The 26,628-nt window shown below is 40.3% G+C and overlaps 1 protein-coding gene across 4 annotated transcripts in view; it reads left to right on the top strand.

Moving 5' to 3' along the window:
* FGGY (FGGY carbohydrate kinase domain containing) overlaps nucleotides 1–11,399 on the top strand; it is a 475,385-nt gene extending 463,986 nt beyond the window's left edge. For all 4 annotated transcript variants that reach the window (XM_056122278.1, XM_056122274.1, XM_056122275.1 and 1 more), the window contains 2 exons: nucleotides 3,255–3,316; nucleotides 11,164–11,399. In XM_056122278.1, the coding sequence (XP_055978253.1) occupies nucleotides 3,255–3,316; nucleotides 11,164–11,245 (144 nt within the window). In that variant the 3' untranslated portion in view covers nucleotides 11,246–11,399. The remainder of the gene's footprint in view (nucleotides 1–3,254; nucleotides 3,317–11,163) is intronic.
* The last annotated feature ends 15,229 nt before the right edge of the window (nucleotides 11,400–26,628 follow it).

Here is a 26,628-nt window from a genome sequence, read left to right as displayed (position 1 = left end):
TTCATCCCCCTAGACATTCCCTGAACGCATACAGTATGCCAGATGCTGGGCTTGGCAGTGGAAATAATTATCACAGTTCCTGCCTGAAGGACCTCACCATCTAGTAGGAAAGGCTAGTGTGTTCATGAAAAGAAAGTGGGATGCTCAGTTGGAAAGACAGTGAGAGATACAAACATACGTTGCTGCCAGAGCAAAGGGCTCTACAGCATTGGGAGACAGACTGCAAAGGGAAAGTGAGTGGAGTTGCTACCTGGGTAAAGTTTAAACCACACTATTTTTATTTTAATTTGTTTCAGTTTTGGGTTACTTCTAGCAATGCTCGGGGGTTACTCCTGACTCTGTACTCAGGAATTACTCCTAGCAGTGCTCAGGGAATCATATGGGATGCCAGGTATAGAACCAGGTTGGGTGTATTCCAAGCACGTGCCTTACCTGTTCTACTATCTCTCCAGTCCCATACATTACTTTTTTGAGAAACAAGGTCTATTTGGGGGAGTGGGGAAGAGGGGGGTTGGCAGGGACTTGGGTATCTTTGTTGCTGGTATTTGATTCTCCATGATTTATTATAAAAAGCAAATATAACATGAAGAATTCTCTGTTTCCTGTTGTTACCTGGCCTCACATCTGTTTCCGATGGTAGAGGAAGGTGCATTTATGGATACCTCATATCATTCAAGTGTCCTTCCACCCATGAAGGCAGCTATAGGAGGTTACCTCACATTTGAGGTCCAAGCTCCACCAATTTGAATCTTACTCCAAGGGGGAGGAATGAGGTGAAGAAGTCATACTAAACATGCACAACCCAACTCTGGTGGAAAAAGCAAGAGCAGAATAAGCAAGTGTGTGGTGGAGAGGGATGAAGAGATAATCGAGTAGGTAAGGTGCTTGCCTTGCACTTTACCAACCCAAGTTCAATCCTTGGCATCCCATATGGTTTCCCCGAGCACTATCAGGAGTGATTCCTAAGTAGAGAGCCAGGAATATCTCCTGAGCATCAATGGGTATGCCTCTCACACACACTCCAAAAAACAAGTGACTGAGTTGGCTATAGGATCTGAAGAGGCCATCTCTCAGAAAGACACAGACATTCCTCTTAGGAACTCAGAATTTAGCCTAACAAAAAGAGTTTTCTGAAATGTGTCCTCTGAACAGAGCTTGTAAAACAGCCCCAGTGAGTGGAACAGCAGCCCTCAGCCTGAGGACTTTCTTTGTCCTTTCCCAAAAAGCTCACACCATTCCATTTGGGCTCTTGACTTTTCATCCAGGTTTCCTGTTCAATTATTTTTCATGATTGCACCAGTATCCTCCCACTGAAGACTGCCATTTTGTTCTCTCTCTGCGCTTGCTACTCTCAGCATCTCTAATCTCTCAGTCAGCACTTTTAAAGCCCTTGATTGCTAGGAAACCAGATAACTAGTTCAGAATGTTCGTGCCACAAGAGTTGGTAGAGCATCTGAGCAGGAATGGAAATATGTGTGAGTGATTTGCAGATGAAAAAACGATCAGGTCTCCAAATCCTTGGATAACTATTGAGAAGAAGTGTATGAACTCCAACATATTATTAATCACACTCTCTGTCGATCATTGTTAATACCTTTTTCATTCTCTGGTGAGCTCCTTTAAGAAAGGATCCATGCATTCTTCTCCTCTGCATTCAATAATTATCGAATGCTATGCTTGGCACATAGAAGAGGCTTCCTATGTTTTTAGGAACATTTTAAGTACTGAGACTAAGCTGATAATAGACAAAGCTCCTGTCTTCATGTAGACTGTATCCTGGTTAGGGTAAAGTATGGAGAGTGCAGATAATGAATATATAAGCCAGTCGTTAGGATGATATATCAGAGAGAATTGGTGAATTATGCATATAAATTATATGTATAATTGCATATTATATGGTATACATATAATCATGTATATGAATGCATATATGATATATATGATACAAAGGATATATATATACATATATATGGTTGTATATATATGATAGCAAAGACTATTCTTTTCCAGTAGTAGGGGAATTTGGTTTATGAGCTATATCTGGTGGTTCTCATGGACATATTCAAGAGACCGGGGATTGACCCCAGGTCAGCCACATGCAAAGCAAACAACCTACCCACTGTACTATCCCTCTAGCCCCAATATTGACAGGGGGACCCTTGAAAATGTTTTAAAGATACCTAGGAATTCTTACATTCTTTATGTAGTCAGCTTTTTGACATTTTTTCACAGTTGCAGGCATATGAGTTTATCCAGGACAAAGAGTATGTCTTATGAAAATATTTATCCCTAGCACAGTAATGTGGCACCAACTGAGTAATTAATAAATATGTGAAGTAAGAAATTGTACATATATTGCTCTAGAATTCCTCCATCCTTAAGAGCAAGAGTACAATAGCCATTTCTAAGACAGGGTCTGTTCAGAGGATCTTTTTCAAGTGTTTGCTTCCAGCACTCCTGTCAAATCTGTTGAACTCTTAAGATTGAGTTCATTCCATTCCCTGAGTTTTTCATTGCCTTAACTGCATTGGGAGACAGTCCAAGGACACCAAACCATTTTTCTCATATTATGGAACCAACACATTTGATGGTTGGTCTTGATTTATACACATCAGACCACATTCTCCCAGACACTGCAGCTTGAGATCCAGTTTCCTCATTGTGAAGATTAGAATACCCGGAAGTCGCATTCCAGTACTCAGGTCAATTATACCCAGCCCTGGACCTCACACTTATGCTCAGAATGTCAGAGACTGTGGGGAAAAAGTTGAAGGTGAAAAAGGGATGTTATATTTTAAAAGAGTAGGAAGTCCCAGTGCAGAATAAGGCCTGACATTATTGTTTTCTTGAATTAAGTAAACAGTATTCTCATTGGCTGAGTTTTTCATTGCCTTAACTGCATTGGGAGACAGATAAGACTTTATCTCCCAGCAGTGATGAGGGGAGTAAGCCCCTTCTGCTGCTTCCTGTCACCATAAAAATGTCCTATTTTTTTAGTTATTTACTCCTTGGAGTGCTGTATATGCAATCAGTTATTAAGCATGGGCCATGTAGTCATAGATGTGGCTTTTTATATGGACTGAATTTTAGTCTTGAGAAAACTAAACCGGAGAAAACTAACTGAGAAAAAAAGAAGCAACTGGATATCTGAAGGGGAAGTCAACTCTGATTAGAATGTTCTTGCCCGTGACAAGTCTCACACTGGTTGTAGTAGTTTTCCAACTGAGCTTCATGTTCTGTTTTCTATTTGGCAGGAGGCAATGGCAAGTATGAGCAAAGTTGGAAAAATTGTGTTCCCCAGACTTGAGGACAAAAGGTAAGTTTATGTTTTTTATTTGCACAGTGTAAATAAGGGCATACTAATCTATACAAGTCTATGGTTGGAATCATCCTTGGAAATGAGAAAATTCAGTTCTTATGATCATAAATTAAATAATACATTGACTTTATTTAATAATAAACCTAAATCCCAGAGAAGTAACCTTACCTCAATAATCTAAAATCAGATGTCACTCTAGAACCTGACTAGGTGATCAAATCCAAACTTCTGAACTCTCAGATCTTTTCTCTAGGTCATCAGCAGCAAATCTGATCTCCTCTGATCCAGATGGAGATCTGGTATCTCCTTTCTCAAAGAACACAATAGCATCTGTCCATTCTTCCTCCCTTTGAATCCCTTGGCATGAAAGGCTACTACTTTGATCCTTGTGTTAATCTCAGTTTGCAAAACACTAATTTATTGAGCTCATTAAGGAACACATTAAGCCCATTAATCTCTAGGTAACATTTAGACAGGAGAAATATACAACTTTATTTATAGGCACAGGATATTTCAGGAGGAAGAGATACATTCTATGATAGAAGTGTTTCCAGGTAACAATGCACCAAACAAGAAAGGGGTGTGATATTGGAGGGGCAAGGGAAATATTTCTAAGAGGTTAAGTCTAGCTGACTTTAAATGCTTACACTGAAGGTGAAACAGGAACCAGAGAAACAGGTAGTGCAGGAGTTAAAACACTTGCCTTGAATACTATGATCCATGGTTCTATCCCCAGTCTCACACTTCCCTGAGATTCTCCAGGAGTACCCCGCAAAGACTGCTGGGGATGGCCCCAAATCACCCCAAATTTAAAAAATAAGAATTGAAAAATAACCTCAGACAGGTCAAGTCAGAGAAAGAGATTCCTAGAAGAGGGAATAACGTGTGCTAAATTATAAAGTAGGTGAGAGCCCAGTGTGTTCAGGCATACAGCACGTAATTGTGGAAAACCACGATGCCACAGGAAATAAACCTGGGTGCTGGGGAGGGTTCAGCTCATACAGTGCTTCAAGGCCATGCTCAACACCTCAGATTTCCTGGTGATTTAGAAGCTTAGCGAGTTGTGAATCTTGATCTGATGAAGATTTTAGAAAAACCTAAATCCTACCTAGAACATGAATGAGAAGACCAAAGGACAGCGATCAGACGGAAGGCTTTTTAAATAATCCAGGCTAGAGCTGTAAAAACCCATATTCAGTCAGTGGGGTGGCATGTAAAGATGAGGGACAATTGTGCCAAGCACCATTTATAAATTTTGGAGACTCTCAAAGATTTACATAAAAGAAAATTCCACATCACAGAATGAACCTTCAAAGGTACTAAACTCACCCAAGCCTAGTTAGTATTTGACAGAGCTGGAAATGTCGATGGAAAAAAGAGTAATACAGTTTCTTTTCATTTGTGGCATGGGGGTTGAGAGGCACACCTGGCAGTTCTTGGGACTTTCTCCTGGTTCAGTGCTCAGGGATCACTGTTAGTTATGCTCAGGGGACCAGATGGTGTGCAGGGAAAGGAATCTGGGTCAGCTGAGTGACAGGCAAGTGCCCTGCCTGCTGTACAATCCCTCCAGCCCTTTCTTTTCATGTTTAAGGCCTCCGGAGCCGGCGTGTTACCCCTCTGAATGGAAAGCCCTCGCTAAATTTCAGAGATGGAAGGTCAGGGGGGCCCTCTCACTGCTCTATCGAGCAACTGAGCTCAGCACAGAACGTGAGATCTGAGCCTCTGTGGTCACCGGCATTGAGGGTTAGCCCCTTTTCTTTCAGTGAAATTCGAAACAGATGAGCTTTTTTCATCTCTTCCCTGAACTTCCTAAGATTTGAAGATTGTTTCTAAGTCCTTTAAGCAAACTCCCTCCTGTGCTTTTTGAAAAGAACTCCTGGCTCCTGGCTGTCAACTGGGAAGGGGGTGGACACCAGCTCTGTGGTGGAGACTTCCACAGTGCTCTAGCCCCACCTGCAGGACAACTGAAGATTTGCAAGTAGAAAGAGCCTCTTAATTTTCTCCCGTTTTACTACTGTACCTGGAGGACATTATTATTATTATTATTATTATTATTATTATTATTTATGTTTTTCAACAAATTGGTGAAGGCGATTTAATAGGAGGAAAGGAAAAATTCAATAAAAGATGCTAAAACAACTGGATGGATCACCATCTGGACTAAAACAAACATTGTACCTACTCACCCTTATCATAAAATTAATTTGCAATGCATCGAATACCTAAGTGAAGGAGCAAAATACTAAAAGAAAACAAGAGTATCTTTGTGACTTTGCTGTTGGCATAGATTTCTTATATTCATTAACAAAAGATTAACCATGAATAAAGATTTTGATAAATTGTACGTAATCAAAATTTAAAATTATGATGATGAAAATATACTCTTGAGAATATAAATAAGGTAGTCCACAGTCTAGAAGCAAATAATTCGTATCATATGCATTTTACAAAACACGTACATCCAGACAGGACATTTATATGGATCTGTGCCACTCACAAGCTACTGGCTTAGTAGAACTGATGGGAGGCAATTTTATTAACCTAAAAACCAGGATCACCAAAGTAATATTCAATGACACTAGTTCCTTTTTTTTAAAAGAATAATACCAAACTCTTTATACCTACATCCTTTTTTTTTGCAGTGAATTTTAAATGATCCCTTCAAAGTACCAGGAAAATGAATATTGTGCTTCAAAAAGCACTAGCAATGGGGCTGGAGTGATAGTACAGTGGGTAGGGTGTTTGCCTTGCATGTGGCCGACCAGGATTTGATCCCCAGAATCTCATATGGTCCCCCAAGCACTACCAGGAGTAATTCCTGAGTGCATAGCTAGGAGTAACCCCTGAGCACCCTGTGTGTGACCCCAAAAGCAAAAGCAAACCAACCAAACAAAAAGGATTTAGCAACAAAAAAAATACTTATACAACAAGAGAAATACAGATTTAATGGGGTATTGATATTCAGATTATGCAAATAACTTCTAAAGCTCAACAACAAATCACACAACACAGTTTTTTTTATAGAGCAAAGGACTTGAATAAACAGTTCTCCATAGAAGATATAGATAGACCAGAGAGTGGGTAAGGGACATACCAACCCATGTTTGATCCATGGCACCCTGTATGGTCCCCTGAGCCCTGCAAGGAGTGATCCCTGAACTCAGAGCCAGGAGTAAACTCTGAGCACAGCCAGGCTAAAACCAAGATATACAAGTGGCTAGTAAGCACTGAAGCAGGAACCTATCATCAGCTAAGAAATGCAAATCAAAGTCACATTGGCACCTTATGCCAATGAGGGTGGCTGCTGTCAAAACAGGGAAAACCCTGTGTTGACACGGATACAGAGAAACTAGATCCCTTGCACACTGTTAGTGGGAATGTACATGATACAACAACTGTGTAAAATGGTACATTTTCTAAAAGTTAAAAGTAGAAGTACTGTATGATCCAGAAAACCCCAAAGAGCCAAATCGGGGTCACAAAAGTGGTATTATCCACTTGTGTTCATTGCAGCATTGTTTAAGGTAAAAGAAACATGGTCACAACCCAAGTATCCTTTGGCAGGTGAATAGGTAAATACATAGTGGTGTGTCAGCTGTTAGGAAAAATGAAGTTCTGAAATTTGCTTATAAATGGATGGACATAGAGACTGTCATATTGAGTGAAATGAGTCAGAAGGAAAGGGAAAGACATAGAATAATGCACTCACTTGTGGATATAAAAATTTAATATGAGATTAATACCCATGGACAATAGAAACAAGGACCAGGGGAATTGGTCCATGGTTGGAAGCCTGCCTCACGTGCCAGGGAGGAAGGCAGCTGGGATAGAGAAGGGACCACTATGACAAAGATAGTTGGAAATGATCACTCTGGATAAGAACTGTGTTCTGAAAATAGGTAAATGAACAAACATAATAACAATAGTGTCTGTATTGCAAACCCTAAAAGAGGAGAGTGTATTGTAGTGGGGGGCGGTGGTCGAGGCTGGAGAGAAGAGAGGAGAGATAGGCTGGGGGTGGGTGGGGCAGGAGGGAAACTAGGGACATTGGTGGTGGGAAATGTGCACTGGTGGAGGGATGGGTGCTGGAATATTGTATAACTGAAACCTGACCATGAACAGCTTTGTTACTGTGTATCTCACGGTGATTCAGTATTTTTGTTTATTTGTTTTTTGCTTTTTGGGTCACACCTAGCAATGCACAGGGATCACTTCTGGCTCTGCACTCAGGAATTACCTCTGATGGTGCTCAGGGGGCTATATGGAATGCTGGGAATCGAACCTGGGTTTGCTGCATGCAAGGCAAATGCCCTTCCTGCTGTGCTATCGCTCCACCTTCGATTCAATTTTTTTAGAAGTGATATGTACGTACAGTGGAATATTTAAAAAGAAAGGGTATTCTGACACTGTAATGTGGATGAACTCTTAGAACATTATGCTAAATGGGGAAAAAACATCATAAATAGAAAAATATTATATAATTCCACTGATGAGGGACCTAGAGTCACACCCTTGAACCTTTTTATACCTATAAGTTGCAGGCTGGTCAAAAGAATGGTAACTGTAGCCAAAACCATAGACCAGTAGTTTTCAGCCTTTCTACATCGGCAGACCGTTACTGGTTCTTGGACAGATTGAAGACCACTGATCTGGAGTATTCAGTTTCATAAACATAAAGTAGAAGTGTAGCTGTGGGTCCAAGGAAAAGGAAAACAGAGAGGGATTTTTAATGGTTTTATTTTGTAAGATGAAAAATATTCTTAATAATAGTGATACTTGCACAATAATTGTAGTGTATTGAATACCATAACTATAAGGATTGCTAAAATAGTTCATTTCATATTTTGTGTATTTTTCCATCATAAAAATATAAAAAATAATTTCACTGGAAAACTGCATTGGATTTCAGTTTCCAATGCATATAAATAGAAAGCATAGTGTATCCAACCTTTGGAATTTTAGGATAATAAAAGACTATAAGAAAAAATTTAGTTTGTCACTTGGATGCTTTTAAGAAGTTGCCCAAAGTTACAGGTGTGCAAAGCTGATGTTTTTCCCCACCATTCAAAGAAGAAGCCAGTGAATAAAATTGCTTCAATGGTCAGTACTAAACTTGGAAATCCTATAGACTCTGAAAAAGAAAAGGTACTCACCCTGACTCCATTTGGGCAGGTTTTAGATTCTAAAGTCAGGAAATTAATGCCATAAAGAAAAGTAATTATTTAACATTATAATGTCATAGAAGAGTTCTGGGAAAAAATCCCATCTTGAATATTATTCTGATCAACAAACTTGGAGACTCATAGAGCATAGTATAGTGGCATCTACTATTGGGTGACTGTTGATGATAATGGAGTCTTACTTGCTTGAAGCAGTAGACGTTAGTACTGATCTTACTTGGTATGTACCAGGCACTGATCCAACTGCTTTTCCTGTATTGCCTTAATTAATTCATGCAGCAGCTTTGAGATACATTTACCCCCAGACTGCCCCCCCCCCCCATTTACAGATGAGAATGTGCAAACACGCATAACTTAAGAAACATGTCCAAGATCACAAAGATAGCACTAACGGGCAAGCTGAGATTCTCAAACTGAACCTTCTGAGTTGAGAAACAGCACTGTGTTCGGTTTCGGGTAGCTTCTGAGTTACCAGACTGCACGGACAGACAGACTGCAGGAAAACAGGGGGCCCCCGACTTATCCCTCTGGTCCTGCATTTTACAAGTAGACGTTCCTCCGTGACTCTTACAGTCTGTCTCCTCTGGTCCAAGAACAGGCACCAAAGCTCCCTCCTGAGAACTTCTTTACAGAGCACCCCAGCTTCTAGGAGACAGGGCTTCAACAACCCTAGCTCCCGCCACCCCATGTTCACTCGTACATGTAAGGAATAAGGGCAGAGTGACAGACTCCAGTGTACTTGGTCTCAGCTGCCACTACCCCTTTCCATAATGGGATGCTCTGTCATCCGACTCATGCCCGACACCAAACTGGGCTCACTCAGGAGCCAGCTGAGAGTACATGGCAAGCCAGGCTCATGGTGGGATGCTAAGGGGAAGGCTTGGTTCCAAGAAAGTTATTAGTCATGGGTTCCTGAGGCTTTATACAGTCTGCAAAAATGTAGATGTGGAAAAATTCTAAACTGTCTAGTGCCATCCTTGGACATAAAGTTATTTATTTATATTTTACTGGTGCAGGAGATTGTAGGCCACACCCCGCCAGAGCTCAGGGTTTACTCCTGACTCTCTGGGCTCAGAATCACTTCTGGAGGTGCTTGGGAGATCACATGCGGTACCAGGGAATGAACCAGTATCAGCAGCATTGGGCTGTGATCTTTTTGTTTAGTTTTGTTTTGGGGGCCATACCCAGCAGTGTTCAAATCTTACTCCTGGTGTTATGCTCTGGGATCACTCCTGACACAGCTCAAGGAAACATGTATGTGCCCAGGTGATTGCATACAAGGCAAGTGCCTTACATTCTGTACTGTTTCTCTGGGTCCAGGCATTGATTTTAGTTTATTATTTATGAGTAGTGTTTGGGGGCCACACACAGTGGTGCTCGGGGCTTACTCCTGGCTCTGCACTCATGAAGCACCTCTGGTGGGGTTCAAAGATCAAACCCAAGTCAGCAGTGTGCAAAGCGAGCACCCTACCCACTATACTCTCTCTCTGATCCTCCAGGCTGTGATATTGACTTTTTCGATCACGCCTGGCAATGTTCAGGGGTTATTCTTGGCTCTACCCTCATGAATTACTGCTGGTAGTGTTCAGGGCACCATGTGGGATGCTGGGGATCAAACCCAGGTCAGCCGCATGTGAAGCAGACACCCTACCCACTGTGTTATCGCTCTAGTCAGTCTGTGATATTAAACTATATACCAAGCCTGGGTATCCACATCTATCAAGTATTGAAGGAAGCTGAACTGTGAAATTTCCAGGTTAAGGGAGTCCCTTTCCAGGAATTGCAGCACTGACTTTGAAATCAGACAGATCTGAGTTTCAGTTCCAATTCTGCCTGTCTCTTAAAAACTGATTTTTTTCTATTTTTTCTTTTGTAAATGTCAGAATATCGACAATGAGTTGACACTTCTAAATCCAAAGACCTGTAGCTTCAAAACCTTTCTCCTTTCTACCTCTGAATTCTCTAGACCATGATCGCTCAAATAAATGCCTTAGAAGCTAAGGAAAAAAACATGACTTTCAATGATGCATTTTCAAATTACCTTACATTATGGTTCATTCTGTTAATCTGTTTATTTGTCATAGGCTCACCAGTCTGTTACAATTTAAAAGATAAAAATAGAGAAATCATTCAATAAAACTTTTTATCCTGAAAAAAACTCATTTTTATTGAATGAAATTTAGAAAGATCTAAGGAGAGAGAAAATGAGAGAGACACATGTCCAAGAGACAACATGGGTCTCTCTAGAGTGGAAAAAGGCCAGTTCTACCACTACCTCTCAGAGCCAGTGCCTTTACCTCCAAATGTAGATGCAGGTGGAAGACAAGAGGTGGGTAACATGTTAATCTGTTGGTTGCTTTGGATACTATAAGCATTCAGAAAATGGGAATTTTCAGCATAACCTTAACAAATCAGTTTCCCTTTTATCAGATAAAGTGGATGGTACTGTTCAGACAGGGTGCTGGAAAGATTTGGAGGGACAGTAGGAGAATTGGATATATTGGAGAAACTGTTTTTTAAGTGATGTTGATTTCTAGAGAGGTGGTAGTAATTTTTTTCTATGAAGAGTGTGGTAGGTGAGGTAAGTTTTGGAAACCCCTGATATGAATGCAAAGAAGGATTTTTCTCTTGAAATGATTCAACGTACTCACTTTTCTTGCACAGGTATTATGACAAGAAATACCAAGTGTTCCTGAAGCTGGTTGAACATCAAAGGGAATACGCAGCCATTATGAAAGGAAACTGAGAAGAAAGTCACAAGTGCCATGACACCTGTCTTGAAGGTTCTGTGTCTTTGCTTTGGAAACTTCTGTCAGTTCATCTTAGTTTCAAGTCCCTGTAGGTTTCATTTAACTGTGTATCATTCTATATGAACTCTTAATAAAGCCTCAGCATATGCAGATAGAATTAGAGTTTCCTGTTTCAAAAAGCCATCTTTTGCTAAGTTGGCCCTATCCAGAAACTATCACGGAGAAAGAAATTTCACATAGGGCAATGCAATCTCTAATGGGACAGGAACACGGCCACCATTAGTCCCACGGCAAACTTGCTCATTGATTCACTGTCAGCAATTGAATGGAAGATTTACAGTGCATTAGGAAATCTAGTGTTCATTCCCTAGAGGGCTATAATTATATTATTCACTTTGTATTTGGAAATTATTTAAAACTAAAAGGTTGCAAGAATATGGAATACCCCCATACCTAAGATTTACCTTTTATACTTATAATATTTGGATTTTACTTTATATGCTCTTTTCTTTCTTTTTTTTTTTTTTTTGGTGGGGTTGCAAATCTGGCAGTACTCAGGGCTTACTCTGCACTCAAGAGGGCTCATTTCTGGAGGGCTCAGGAGATCATATGGGTTGCCAGAGATCAAATCTTGGTTAGTCATTTGCAAGATAAGCAGCCTACTCAACTGTCTGTTCCATTTGTATGTTTTTTAATCCCCCTTTATGTAATATAAATATATGAATGTCATGTATACGTGCCATCAACTTACACATATTAATTCAGACTCAAGAGCAGCTACTAATGTAGATTCTAGAATTGTCATAGCACAAATGGGTTTGAGTAGAAAACTTAGGACTTTCAGCAATGTTAAGTTAGCAGGTAGAAAAATAAAATAGCAAGCTTCCAGTCATTGACCAGTCTTCCTGTGGAAGCTTGCCACAAGAGTTTGTGGGACAAAGCGCAGTTAGAAAAGAGAAAGGACCAAAATGACACAGTTTGACAATAATAGAAATGAACACTCTGGACAAGAACTGAGTGTTGAAAGTAGGTAAATGGATATACATGATAACCTTCCAGTAACTGAATTGCAAACCATAATGTTCTAAAGGAGTAGGAGAGAGAGAGAGAAAGAGAGAAGAGGCAGGTGAGTGGGTGGGGCAGCAGGAGGAACACTGGGGACATTGGTGGTGGGAAATGTAGACTGGTAAAGGGATGGGTATTGGAACATTATATGACTGAACCCAATCATTAACAACTTTGTAACTGTGTCTCTCACTGTGATTCAATAAAAAGAAAGTAAATAAATATTTGTTTTTTTAAGAGTTAAAAAAAGACTGTGACTTATAACAAAACCAACAAACACACTCAGAACATTCATTCGCACATACACATACGTATTTTTTGTTATTTAAGAGTAAATGTCATGAGAACATAACTTTCATATAATATGTTCAGCCATTCATATCCTGTTTTTGTGAATAACTCAATAAGACTCTTTAATGCTATATTTTTCTCTACAGGATCCAGCCTAGAATTGGCTATTGCTTTTTCATTAAAGAATCGTCATCTCGCAATCATCATATTTAAGAAAGGTACAGGCAGGAATCATCAAAGAGTACAGGAGGGAATTTTGATGAGTAACAGGATGTATGCATGAGTTTAAATGTCTCCTCACAGATTGTTTATTAGTTAGATGAAGAAAAAGAATGTTAACTACGTTACAGGGAAAAAATAGGACAACATCTTGATTGGGTGATCAGAATGAACTTCAGATGGGCAGATGGACATGATGTATCTCCAGATGTGACAGCCTGACAGAGCCATCGTGTCATTCTGACTGGCAAATGTAATCACCAGAAAATATCAGATGAATGCCAAATGGGCAGCAATCTAGTTTTTGAAGGATGATATACTTCAAGACTGCCAGTCATAAAGACAAAGAAAGACTGGAAAATTTCTCAATTAAAGAAACTAAAAAACAAAAATGCCTTATAGTTATTACTGTGTTTAAAGCAAACCAAAAAAGTAATAGTATTAGTTGCTTTAGTTGTTGTCATATACACAGAAACATATCTCTCTCTCTCTCTCTCTCACACACACACACACACAAATACACACACACACACAATTTTAGAATCCAGAGCATCTACTCATATTCATGTAGATTCTAGAGCTCAGATGGGTTTGAATACAGGACTGATGAAATTGCAACATAAGTTCACAGGTAGGATAGGAAACAACTAAAATAACTATACAACTCAGGTTGACAAACATTTTTGGATCATGGATTCACTACCAGGAATGCTGCTAGGCATGGGGACAGAGAAGTGAACTCTCATATGGTGCCGGGGAGCCGGAATTCTGATGACCACAGGAATAGTATATCTATTGAGGCAAGTTCTCAAGAGAAGTGCTCACATTCAGTAGTCAGAGAAGGAGGAGTTAGATGAAGTCCATGTGGAGCGTCAGTTGGGAACCTGGTGTAAGATTCGAGTACTGACTTTACCTCATACTACCTGGATGACTTGGAGAAGGATCTTTAACTTCACCATTTCCTCGTAATGCACATACTTATAGTACCTATTTTACAGGACTTAAATAATGATATCCTGAAACAGGTTTGCTTCACAAATATTGTAAAGTCTTTTGCTTCCTTGCCTGGTGTATGACAGTCTTTATACAAAATCTGGTCCTAGTGGTTGCTGAGAATAATAAGACAAATTCCTGAGTAGAGTGACTGCAACAGTTGTAAATACCAGTTCTAAAGAGCATGGTACAGCATCCAAAGTCTTGGGCATGGTGCAGGGTGTCAGCAGGCCTGGTTTCCGACATGGCAGATGGCAGTTCATTCAGCAACCCCAGACAGATTTGCAGATAAGAGAAATTAAGGAGTCTGTTTTAGTATCTTAGATCAGAAGTCAGGTATAACAGGATCTAGTCCAGATGTCAGGACCACAGTAAGACAAGCTTCAGTTGATCAAAACTAACTCAGAACCTTAGGAAGACCTAAATCCACTCTTGCACAGCAGCAAGTATCATGTGAATACACTGAAAAGCAAAGGTAGGAGAAGAAATAATGACCAATATTTGCACATCTTCCTTGTATGTTCCCTCCCATTTTCCTCATAGCCCTGTGGGGTGGGGAGCTTTAACCTCACATGTCAGCTGAAGAAGCAGACTCAGCAAACTACACAAGGTATCCTGTAGAGCCCAGATAAAACTCCATAAGAACAGTGAGAACCAACCTGACGTACAGAAGTGCTGAAAGACTTCAGGCAAGATACTTAATTGCTTCACCTCAGTCTCCCATTTTTTCAATGGCTTAATCTCACTACTGCCTCCTCCTAATGTGGGTGGTAAGGAGTCTGGGAGGAAATCAAGAACTCTCTAAGTATTATTTTTATACTGTTTTGTTTTTGTGATGCCAGGAAAGAGTTAATCCCTCAGAAAATGATTCTGATTCCCACTCTGAAGTCAGTCTTGTAGGAAAATCTAAATGTCTGAGTGGATTTCTGAAATACTGTGAACTTTGATCATAAATTTGTGGATGGCGTGGTCAGGTTTTTAAGAAGTGCTCAGTGGACCTGGGACCCCTCCTGGGCCAGTGATTCAATGCTGTGACCCAAGAATGTGGTAATGTTTAGGTCGTATGGTGCTGGGAACCACCAAAGTCATCTCAGCTGTGTACAGAGGCCTCAAGGTCATCCCAGTGATGTACAGAGACCTCAAGGGTCACACTCAGTGATGCTTAGGGGCCTCTAGGACCATAGGAAGGGATGCTCAGGGTCTTCCTTAACCACATGGACTGATGCTCTCAGCCTCCAGGCTTATACCCAATTCTGTTCCTGAAGCCACATGGTACCGGGGACTGAACTTGACTTGATAATAAAACTTTAATGATTCTAAATACTTAGTTTTTTGCACTGGGAAAGGAGGCTCTATTCTCTGCATACATATCAGTATAGTAAGCATCTAGGAGCAAGAAATACCACCTGATCTAGTCCTGTGTGGGCTAGATCCTGACATCTGAACTAGATCCTGTGTGGCTGGTGGGACTTTTCTTTTGTCTTGTTGCTTTCGAGTTGAAGCCCACCTTGCTCAGCAAGTCTTGTTTGTTTAATTCTGCTGGGGGAACCACACCCAGAAATGCTAAGGGCTTATTGCTGGCTCTGTGCGCAGGTATCACCCCTGATAGTACTCAGAGAAGCATATGCAGGGCCTGGAATTGAATCTGGTTAGCTGCATGCAAGTCTTTAACCACGGCTCTGTACCCACAGCAAGTCATCGGTTCAGGAAACACACTGATGATGTTCAGTTTGGACCAAAAGTTCTTCCCATGTGTGAAGATCCCAATGCATTTCACTCCAGCGCCTCAGAAACTAAGAAAACAATTAAGTAAGAATAGAAGTGAGGTGGAAAAGATGAGGACAGGAGTTGTGACAACGGGCACAGAGCTGCATAACCTCCAGGACCTGATGCCAGAATTTGGTAAAGTCTAAACAAGGCATCTAGAAGGAATGGCCTCCTTTGGGAATACCCAGTTCGAATTCACAGCTTTGAGAGGTACCAAGTCAGTAGATGAGGCTGACCCAAAGAGACACTGAGGGTTTTTTGTTTCATTTTGTGTTTTGTGGTAACAGGGAACCAACCCAGGTTCTCACACAAGGCAAGTACTTTATTGCCGAGCTACATCCCTGGCCAGGAATGTGGTTTTAATATTTACATGTTAGAGTTTGTATCTTGATTCCTTTGTCCCTGGCCATGAACTTTTAGAGGACACTAACCCTCTTAAGGTCACCATTTTCTGTGCCCAGACAGTTCCTGGTACTTTTGCTTGTTTGGCAGTGTTCAGGGCTTACTCCTAGCTCAAGGATGGCTCCTGGCAGTGCTCAGCGGACCATATGGGGTGCTGGGGATTGAAAAGTCACTGGACCATATGTAAGCTCAGTGAATGAGAAAAATACATAAAACAAAAGAATGACCTGCAGAGGAGACTGGTATAATTTTTAAAATCTCAGAAATACCATACTTTCGTGTCAAAGATCTATATATGATCATGCACCTTAAGCAATTTTGAAATGTGATATGTGCACAAAGGGTTAAGAAAGTCTTATCTCCAGCAAGTTGCTTTTTCCTCTTTTCTTATACATTCACACACAAACACACACACAACCACATGTCTCATTTGTAGTCAAGTTCCATAACCTTTTGTAAAGTTTCAGTGCTGGTACAGGCCATTTCCTCTCCAACCTCTTACAGGAAACCAATGGCATGGTAGCTAAGAAGTACCCATTGTTCAGTAGGTTGCCATGTACATGCTTTCAGGATTCAAGGGCATAATTACAAACAATTACCATCAAAGGGTTTTAATGAAGGACATTGTTGCTAAATAAGAAACTAATAACTGATGGGAGCTGTTTAATGTAATTATCCTTAAGATGGGACTTTTGATGAATTACAGAAGAAACTTTGTGCTGATTCATCTTTCCATAAATATACTTAACTGCTGTTGACAGTAATAGGAGGGAGTCTTGAATAGGACAATGATTGATGCACAGGATTTTTTTTTCCATTTTCTAAACAAATTACTCAAAAACTATAAATTTTCAAGGAGAGAAATATTAATATTTAGCAATTCTATAAAATTTGTAAAATTGCAATAATTTAAAATCAAGATTCACGATCTCGATCGTCCTGTTGTTCATCGATTGCCTCGAGCAGGCACCAGTAACGTCTCCTTCTTCCTAGCCTGGAAATTTTAAAAGAGCCATATTCAGTGCTCTTTCAGGGTTAGGAGAATGAGATCCATCATTATTACTGGTATTTGGCATATTGAGTACAACACGGGAAGTTTGCCAGACTCTTTCTTGTGGGCAGGATATTTTCGGTAGCCTGCCGGGTTCTCCAAAGGAAAAATGAGATAATAAGATGTTGCGCAGCCAAGAATGCAGCTGCGCGCTTCCAGGAGCTGGATTTTATTGTCTCTGCGTCTTGGTGTTGATGGGACTAACCTAGCACTGGCGGCAGCTGGTGGGTGTGACACCTACCTACTGGAAGATGGGGGATCTGGGTGGAGAAGGCCCAGTCCCAATCCGAGCAGACTTGGAGATCTCAGCCCCAGGACCCTTATTATAACTGCAAGATTACTGCTGATAAATTCAAATTTCTTCATTTATCATAAATTCAGTCTTTAATTTTATGGTAAATGACATTCCACATAGGAAAATCAATAAAATCATGCATCAGAATAAATGTTTCAAAGAACTTAATGTTAGTTGTTACTGTTTTTTTTTACTGAGGCCGGACTTGATACCTTGATTAGCACTAAAAGTGCTGAAAAGTACTAAAAGTGCTTTCAAATCTAAGGGGAGGGTCCTCAGAGATAGTACAGGAGTGAAGGTTCTTGCCTTGCATGTGGCTGACCAACCCTGTTTTTGTTATTGTTGCTTTAATTGAATCACCTTGAGATACACAATTACAAAGTTATTCCTGATTGAGTTTTAGTCATACAATGTTCAGCACCCATTTGAACATTTTCCACCACTAATCCAATGTCTCCAGTTTCTCTCAAGCAGCCTCCCTCTACTCCAGTCTCTATGAGATATTCTTTTTTCTCTGTCCCTCTCTTTTCCCCCCTTTTTTTCCTTTTAAGCACTGAGGTTTGCAATACTGCCACTGAAAGGGTATCATGCATATCACTTTACCTCTTTTCAGCACTCAGTTCTGGTCCAGAGTGATCATTTCAAACTATCATTGTCATAGTAGTCAGATACTTTCTGACCTAACTGTATACTCCCACTGCCTTGCGGCAAGCTTCCTACCATGGACCAGTCCTCCTGCCCTCCTTTCTATTGTTTTTAGGAATTATTGCCAAAGTATATTTTTATAATATCCCACAAATGACTGCAGTCATGCTATGTCTGTCCCTCTTTCTCTGACTCATTTTACTCAGCATGATATTCTTTATGTCCATCCATGTATAAGCAAACTTCATTTTTCCTAGTGACTGCATAGTATTGCACTGTGTAGATGTACCATAAATTATTCATTCATCTGTCCTCGAGCACTTGAGTCAACACTGTTTCGATCTCCAACATGACACATGGTTCTACAGTACTGCAAGGAGTGATTTCTGAGCACGGAGCCAAAAGTGAGCCCTTAAGACAGCCAGGAATGATCCAAAAAGCCAAAACAGTAAATAATTTTAAAATAAAATGTAAATTTAAAAGTAAAGTCAAGTCCAAAGGGAGACTGATTCCCTGCTATACAATTTTAACACACTTGTTTTTGTTTTGTTTTTTTCTTTTCTTTTCTTTGTTTTTTGTTTTTTTCTTTTCTTTTTCTTTTCTTTTCTTTTCTTTTTTGTCCAGGGTGCATAGCTGATGCTGCTTAGGTCTTACTTCTGGCTCAGGGCTCAGGGATCACTCCTGGCTGGGCTCAGGGGACCATATGTGGTGCTGGGGATTAAGCCAAGGTTGGTCACAGGCAAGACAAATGCCCTACCTACAATATATTGCTGTAGTCCTAAAATTTTCCATACATTTGAAATAAAAATATTTCATTAGTACCTGCAATCAAGACAGACTTCCTAATGATGTATATTTTTGTACATTTCTCAATGTAATTGCACATATATTGTGCAGCTTCTTCCATCATAAGTTAAGAGATAGTCATGGCATGGAATGGAATTCCCTTTTACGAAAACCACAGTTGTAAGAATCAAAGTCACTGGCCCCAGCCTGATACACGGAGGAGGCAAGACCCCATCATTGCTTCTTCCAAGATACATTCCATTAGCTTATTTGTGCCACAGAGGATTGCTGCTTAAGATGTATACCATTCTTAGTCTGGAGAAATAGTTTAGCAGTTAGGGAGTTTGCCTTGCATGTGGTTGACCTGGATTCAATCCCTGACATTTCATATGGTCTCCCATGCTCTGCCAGGAGTGATCCCTGAGTAAGGCCTCACAGGACTGGAGAGATATTACAGTGAGTAGGGCATTTTCTTTGAACACAGTCAACCCAGGTTTGATTCCTGGGACCCCATGTGGTCCTTTGAACCCTCAAGGAGTGATTCCTTAGCACTGAGCCAGGGTACTTCTAGTAAGCCCTGAGTACTACTAGTTGTCCCGCCCCCCCATAAAAAAAAAGATTTATGCCATTCTCTCTGATATGAGGCGATACTTCATTGTTGTCTTCATTTGCTTTGCCTATTGATCAGTGTTGATGAACATTTGTTTTTATTTCTCATTGGCAGTTTGAGAAAATACCTATTAACATCTTCCTCCCATTTTTGATTAGGCTGTGTTTTATTACATTGAAGAATTTACTTACCTTGGATACTTGGATACTAACTTCTTATAAACTAGATGTATGATTTCCACTGAGAGCTGTGTATATATAGTCAATAAGGGTCGCTGCAGTAATAATATGTTTTGGGTTTTTGTTGTTGTTGTTGAGTTGTTTTGGACCACACCTGGCTTACTTCCGACTCTTTATTCAGAGCTCACTCCTGGCAGAACTAGAAGATTATATGTGGTGCCAAGGAGTAAGCCTGGATTTCCAAGAATCAAACCTGGTGCCAAAGATTGAACTTACCTTCTGTACTATCTCTCCAGCCTCAATAATAAATTTTACTTTTAAAAATAATTATTAAATAATATTGGGACATACTGAAATGAGTTTTGTTATAAAGAATATCTTACAATAATCTTTTTTTTCACCATACAATTATTTTTTATTTTATTGAATCACCGTGAGATAGTTACAAGCTTCCATGTTTGGGTTACAATCACACAATGATCAAACACCCATCCCTCCACCAGTGTACATTCCTCACCACTAATATCCCCAGTATACCCCTCCTTTCCCACTCTCCCCCTGCCTCCATGGCAGACATGATTCCCCATAATCTCTCTCTACTTTGGGGCATTATAGTTTGCAATACAGACCCTGAGGGGTTATCATGTTTGCTCCTTTATCTACTTTCTGCACACATCTCCCATCCCAACCGATTCCTCCCAGCCATCTTTTTCTTAGTGATCACTTCTCTATTTCAGCTGCCTTCTCCACTTTGCGCATGAGGCAGGCTTCCAGATATGTAGCAATCTATCTGTCCCATGTATCTACTATCCTTAGGTGTCAGCCTCATGTTATGTTGTTTTATACTCCACAAATGAGTGCAGTCCTTCTATGTCTGTCCCTCTTTCTGACTCATTTCACTTAGCATGAACAATCTTAATTTGTGCTATATATTATGAATCTCCTAGAGTGGTTAGTGGTTAGACTTATTTCATCAAAGACATTTCTGTACAGAGTGTTGTATTGATGTCATATAGAACCCCCACAGTGATCTGAATTCTCATTAATCAAGTTTACCTATGATTTATGATGGTCTTCTTTGATGTTGTCTGTGAATTGGGGGTTTATTCAGCAAATTAATGGCTACTTAATGAAAGTTGGTCATTTAACAAAATTATAGAAGCAAAATACTATTCATTACTTTATCAAAGATTATCTTAAATGAACATGATTAATTACAAGTGTATAAATTAGTCATTAAAAAGGCTCCAACAGAACTAAGTTTTGTCAGAGCAAGTATTATGAAATTAATTTATTATTATGTCCGCTAAGGGGGCAGGCTAGAGGGAGGCTGAGAACTTGGGGACACTGGTGAAGGGATTGGGACATTGGTGGTGGGATTGGTATTGGAAAACTGTAGGCCTAAGACAACTCTATTCTGAACAACTTTGTAAATAGTGGTGTCCTAATAAAAAAATAACAAATTTTAGGCTCAAAGATGGAGACTGAACAAAGCTTAGTAGCTCCCAGTTTCTGCCTTGCACATGCATGTGGCAAACTCTGCTTTCTGTGATCCCTGGCAGTGCAAGCAATTTCCAGCGACCCCATGGTCAGGTGTGTACAAGCAAAGTAGCTTGAAGGGTGTGACCCCTGGTGAGTACTGTAACGAAAAAGATGTATGAGCTTTGTGGCCAGCAGTGCACCCAGTGGAGATCGTGTGTGTGAGCTCCACAGCCTCCACCCACTCACTGAGCTCTACAACCAGAATGTGTGCAGGTAGCACATCTAAAGGAGACTGATGTCTAGTGAGCACCACAGTTGACTCGCTAGCATCACCACCTGATATATGACCCTTGGTGCATACCACAGTTACATGTTCCACAATTAAGGGTGCTCCTTTTAGGGATTTACCCAGTCATCACAACTACAGCATCAACAGAGGGAAGAGGCGGGGCAAAAATAGTTCAAAGGAAACCCTTGGTAAAGCATTGTATTAAGTATTTAAATTCAATAGTCTTTTCAGTTAAATTATAGCTCTAGATATATGTATATCAAAGCACTGATATAGAAAATGTCAAAAACTGATAATAAAAATTTTGCATTTCTTTAAGATGATTTTAAATTTTGTATTCTGTGTGTTTTAAATTTCACATCTGCCTAGCATCTATTTTAGGCAAAAAAGACTCTGTAGACATATATATATATATATATATATATATATATATATATATATATGCAGGCTATATCATTACACTCATCCCTGAGACCTCATCTCTATGCACATCCCAACCCTAAACTATACAGACTTACAGCACAGACAACCTTAGCATAATAGTCAATCTTTGACAAAAAAAATCTCTAAGAAAACACCTAAGGAAACACAACTATATAGATAGAGATGGAAAAAAATATAGGGAGATAGCATTAGTTTGTGACACGTGGAATTTCCCATATTAAATTTTATGGTTTGTATTAACGTTGTGCTTATTTATAGCCCAAGGGGTTTAGAAATTTTAAAATCCTCCTTTTGATTATAGGATTCTAAGATTTTTAGTTTATTATATCTTAATGATTCTCAAAAAAGTTTATGCACACACGCATATATACATATATATATATAATAAAGATATGTTATAACTGAAAACCAGAGGAGGTCAAATATAAAACAATTATCTCCATAAAGAAATGAAGAGAGGAGAAGTAGTTGGCTGGATATGCCAATTCTCTATATTATTTATGTTACAATTTTATTTTTGAGTAAAGGCAAAATTACTTTTTTTAAAAGTAAATCTTTTTTTAACATTTATTTATTGAATCAATGTGGGAAAAGTTACAAAGCTTTCAGGTTTAAGTCTTGGACATGCAATCATCAAACACATTTCCCTTCACCAGTACTTATTTTTCACCACCAAGAACCCCAATATACCCCCCCTTCCACGCCTCCCAATGCCTGTGTGGAACATGAATTCTACTTAACACTCTATCTACTTTGATTACATTCATTATTTCAATGGAAGATGCACCATTATTGTTTAGAGTTTACACCCAACAATCAGAACTACTGAAAAGGCATTGTAAAATAATTTGTTTTCTACAGCTGTTTCACTTGATCACTTGACTTCCCGTTAATCATCAATTTGCTTGAGCGGGTGCCAGTAACATCTCCATTTGTCCCTGTCATGTGCTAGTGTAGCCCAGTGGTGTCTGTTCGTTCTAGGAACACGAAGAGCTTCAAACCAATCATTCAGGGTCTTGACGAAGAAGTCTGACCATCTGGTAGGTGGGCGGCCACACAGTCTTTTGACATCTCGTGGAATCCAGTCGGTAATGGCTCTAGTCCAGTGGTCATCTCTAAATCTCATTATGTGTCCAGCCCATCTGATTTTTGACACTTTGGCAAATGAGACAGCATCCCTGATATCGTTGACAGAGGTCGGAACTCCAGATTCTTTCTCTCATTTGAGTGAAACGTGATACTCCAAGCATAGCTCTTTCAATTCCTCTTTGGGAGACCCAAATAGCATTCTTATCCTGCTTGCGTAGGGCCCAGGTCTCTGAGGCTTATGTTAATGCAGGAAGAACAGTGGAATTGAAGAGATGTGCTCAGATCTGGAGGTTCTTCATCCTCTTACCTATTTCTTTAATGCTCTTGAAGGCGTTCCAAGCCGCTCTCTTCCTCCTGCGCAACTCAGGTGCCAGGTCATTTGTCATGTTGACTTCTCGACCTAGGTACACATAGCTGTTGCATTCGGAGATGGTCATTCCATTGAGAGTGAATGGAGCGTCAGGAACAAGGCTGTTTCTCATAAACATTGTCTTCATGAGATTCAGCTATAGTCCGACCTTTCCACACTCACGGTCGAAGTCGGCCAGCATTTGCTGGTTATGAGTTGGCCAGCTACAGCTGGTTATGAGAACCATATGATGTTCTCCAGTCATGGCCATGCCAGAGAGCCACACGTGGAGGGGGCAACTTGCAACCCTGGCAGGGCACGAAAGATGAGCTGGGAACGCCCCCCTTCCCATGAGGTTTCAGTTGCCCCATCACCACCGGCTCATACCTGGCTTTCCTAAAAGCTCTGAGGCAGCTGCCATCTTGCTGCCCAGAGGGAAATGAGGAAGGAAGCGACACCCCTTCCCTCCCGGGGAAGCATGGTACCATGGATTAACGCATAGTCCATTCACTTTTCTGCTGCAAGCTGCCGGGCTCTGCATTAACTCCTTGTGTTAAAAGTAAATCTTAAGGCAAATCTAAAAGTGCAAGTTGTAAATGCATTACACCTGAAATACATGTTTTAGGGAGACAAGCAACAACCACAAAAATAAAAGAGCTTTTTAAATGAAAAGTGCCTATATGAAGTCATACAGATCAAAAGTTTACCCTATGCGATTTTCTATCTATAAAGGCTATATAGCCTCTTGCTGGGGGTGGAGGGCAGAGAAGACCTAAAAGCAGTTGTTACAACTAACTGCTATTTAAAGCTGAGTCATCCTAATAGCAAAGGTGTTTTCTTTTTTTTGGGAAAATGTGCATTTCCCTTTTGAATATCCACAGAGTAATTTTTAAAGAATGCTTTCTCAAACATATGTATTAGCTGTTCAGCACAGGTGTTATATTACATTGTGGAGAACATATTGTGCTTATATGTATTCAAGCATATCTTTCAATTGAACTCTTCTTACAATGAACTCTTCACGGATTTCCTGCCACCATTTACATCAGGGGCATGGAGTTAGCCTTCATGTCACCTCTCTTCAGGGACTTACCAGGAAACTGCTGGGAACATACAAAATTCTACAGGAAACAAGTACAATGTTGATTCTCTTATAAAGGCAACTGACTTGGCAAGGAAGCAATTTTTTTAAAAAATTTATGACTATAGCTGCAGAGTGAAATAATGTTTTGAACCTCTCCTGCTTATTTTACTTTCCCCACCATCTTATGATCTCTACTAATAATTTCATGTTTTATAACTTGAAAACTTCTCAAACTACACAACTTTTATTTGCAAGAGTGACAGTGCACTACAAATAATAACTAATAATAGTATTATATTGTTAATAACAAGAAGTCTCATGATGGAGACGTTATTGGGCCCGCTCGAGCAAATCGATGAACAATGGGAGGACAGTGACCGTGACCGTGGTAGTATAATTTATCAGATTATAATACTATAATGCATTATTAACTGTGTGTTTTCAAAAGTCAGGCGGCATTCTATCTCTCCCACTGCCTGCGTTCGGTAGTCTTGAGCCGTTTCCCCCATCCTAGGGAGGTCGATGGCGATGAGCAGGCGAAGGAACAAACAAGGGCCAGGCTGGTCGGTATCAATTGTAGTTTATTGCAGTCTTCACTCTCACCTCTGACTCTGCCCTCTGGAGCCTGAGCTCCCAAGCCTGAGCCCGTGCCTCAGCCTGAGCCTCAGCCTGAGCTTCAGTCTCTGCTCTCTCGAGCCCAAGTCCAAACCTGAGCTTGAGCCTGAGTCTGAGCCTCAGCCTCCTCCTCAACCTGAGCGTTCTCCCTTTGCTCTCTCAAGCCCAAGCCCCCCTGTGCCTTCTCTTCCTCTTAGCCCCTACAGTCTTAGTTTATATAGCAATCACGTACGGTGGTGACACAAAGGTGGGTTGAACATTAACAAATCAGCAAAGAGAGGTAAGACCACTCCTCAGGAGATTAGCTCAAGGATAAAATCTCATCTAAAGAGATTATTCCAGATTACTAGGAGATCTGCTCAAGGGTGGGATCCCAACAAGGGTGTGTTCTTTGCTCAGCTAGTAATCTACTTAAATAGTTGCAGTAAGTCTACTTCCAATATTTCTAGCAATGTCATTCTGTATGAGCACAGTAAGAGATAAACTTACAGTTTGGTTCTTCCTGAGGACATCTCACTATATATTCCGCTATCTATCTATCTATCTATCTATCTATCTATCTATCTATCATAGTCCTCAGGCCAGGTTTGTCTTCCTAGCCCCAGCAGGGTCCTAGTCTCATCGTTACTTACTTTTGGATCATGACAGCATTTGTCCATGATTGTGCCCTCAACTTAAGTATCGTGGCGCTTTGGCCTGGCCCAATTTGATGCCAGGGTAGCTCACAGCTTGCCCTGGGTCCATTCAGTCCCTCGTCGGGACCCTGCTTTTGGGGTGCTAGGAATTAAGGGCAACTGAGTCAAGAAAGCAGATGCCCAGGAGTAAATATTATTCAGAGTCAATCAACATCCAAGTTACAAAGCATAATATTAACTGTCTTCCTGTGTTTATACAGAAAGGACATTGCTTTAAGGTAAACTGCAAAGGATGTAACTTCCAATACAAGTTCAGTGTCCTTAGAAGGATCTGATCTTACAAGCTAGCAGAATCTGATTAGGGAGAAAAGATGATTAACTGGCTGGGGAGGAAGGCATAGAGAAGAGTTTACAGATAAACAGAGGAATGGGAGTGACAAGGGAGCACTGTGATGGGTAAACCTAATAAACCTAAGCTCCCTGTGGCAATATTATTCTACAATTAACTATAGCACTGTCCTCCGTTTGTTCATCGGTTTGCTCAAGCGGGCCCAGTAATGTCTCCATTTTGAGATTTGTTGTTACTGTGTTTGGCATACCCAATATGTCACGGGTAGCTTGCCAAGCTTTGCCGTGCGGGCGAGATACTCTCGGTAGCTTGCTGGGCTCTCCGAGAGGGGATGAGGAATCGAACCCGGCTTGGCCAGGCTGGCAGCTTGCAAGGCAAACACCCTACTGCTGTGCTATCACTCCAGCCATTAACTATATAATAATTATACTAATATGATATACATTATATTATAATATGATTTTATAATTTTATAAAATAATAATAGTTATTACTATATAAAGCCTTATATTGGATAGATCTACCAAAGGCCATTGAGCTATGTTAAAATAATCTAGAGCCAACAGAGCTATCCATTAACCTAGCTATCCATTAACAGGGACATATTTGCATCACAAAAAATAGTGACTGTACTGGATCAATGCCTGTGTACCAAACATAAACATACATGAGTGGTCACTAACTCTTTTCATGACTTAACTTATACTTACCCAGAAATATACTTCTCATCAAGCCATATT

Source organism: Sorex fumeus, unplaced genomic scaffold (assembly GCF_029834395.1).
Source record: "Sorex fumeus unplaced genomic scaffold, SorFum_2.1 ptg000045l, whole genome shotgun sequence".
In the NCBI taxonomy this organism is placed as follows: Eukaryota; Metazoa; Chordata; class Mammalia; order Eulipotyphla; family Soricidae; genus Sorex; species Sorex fumeus.
Note: the sequence above shows the minus strand (reverse complement) of the source record. Positions and strands in the feature narration are given on the sequence as shown.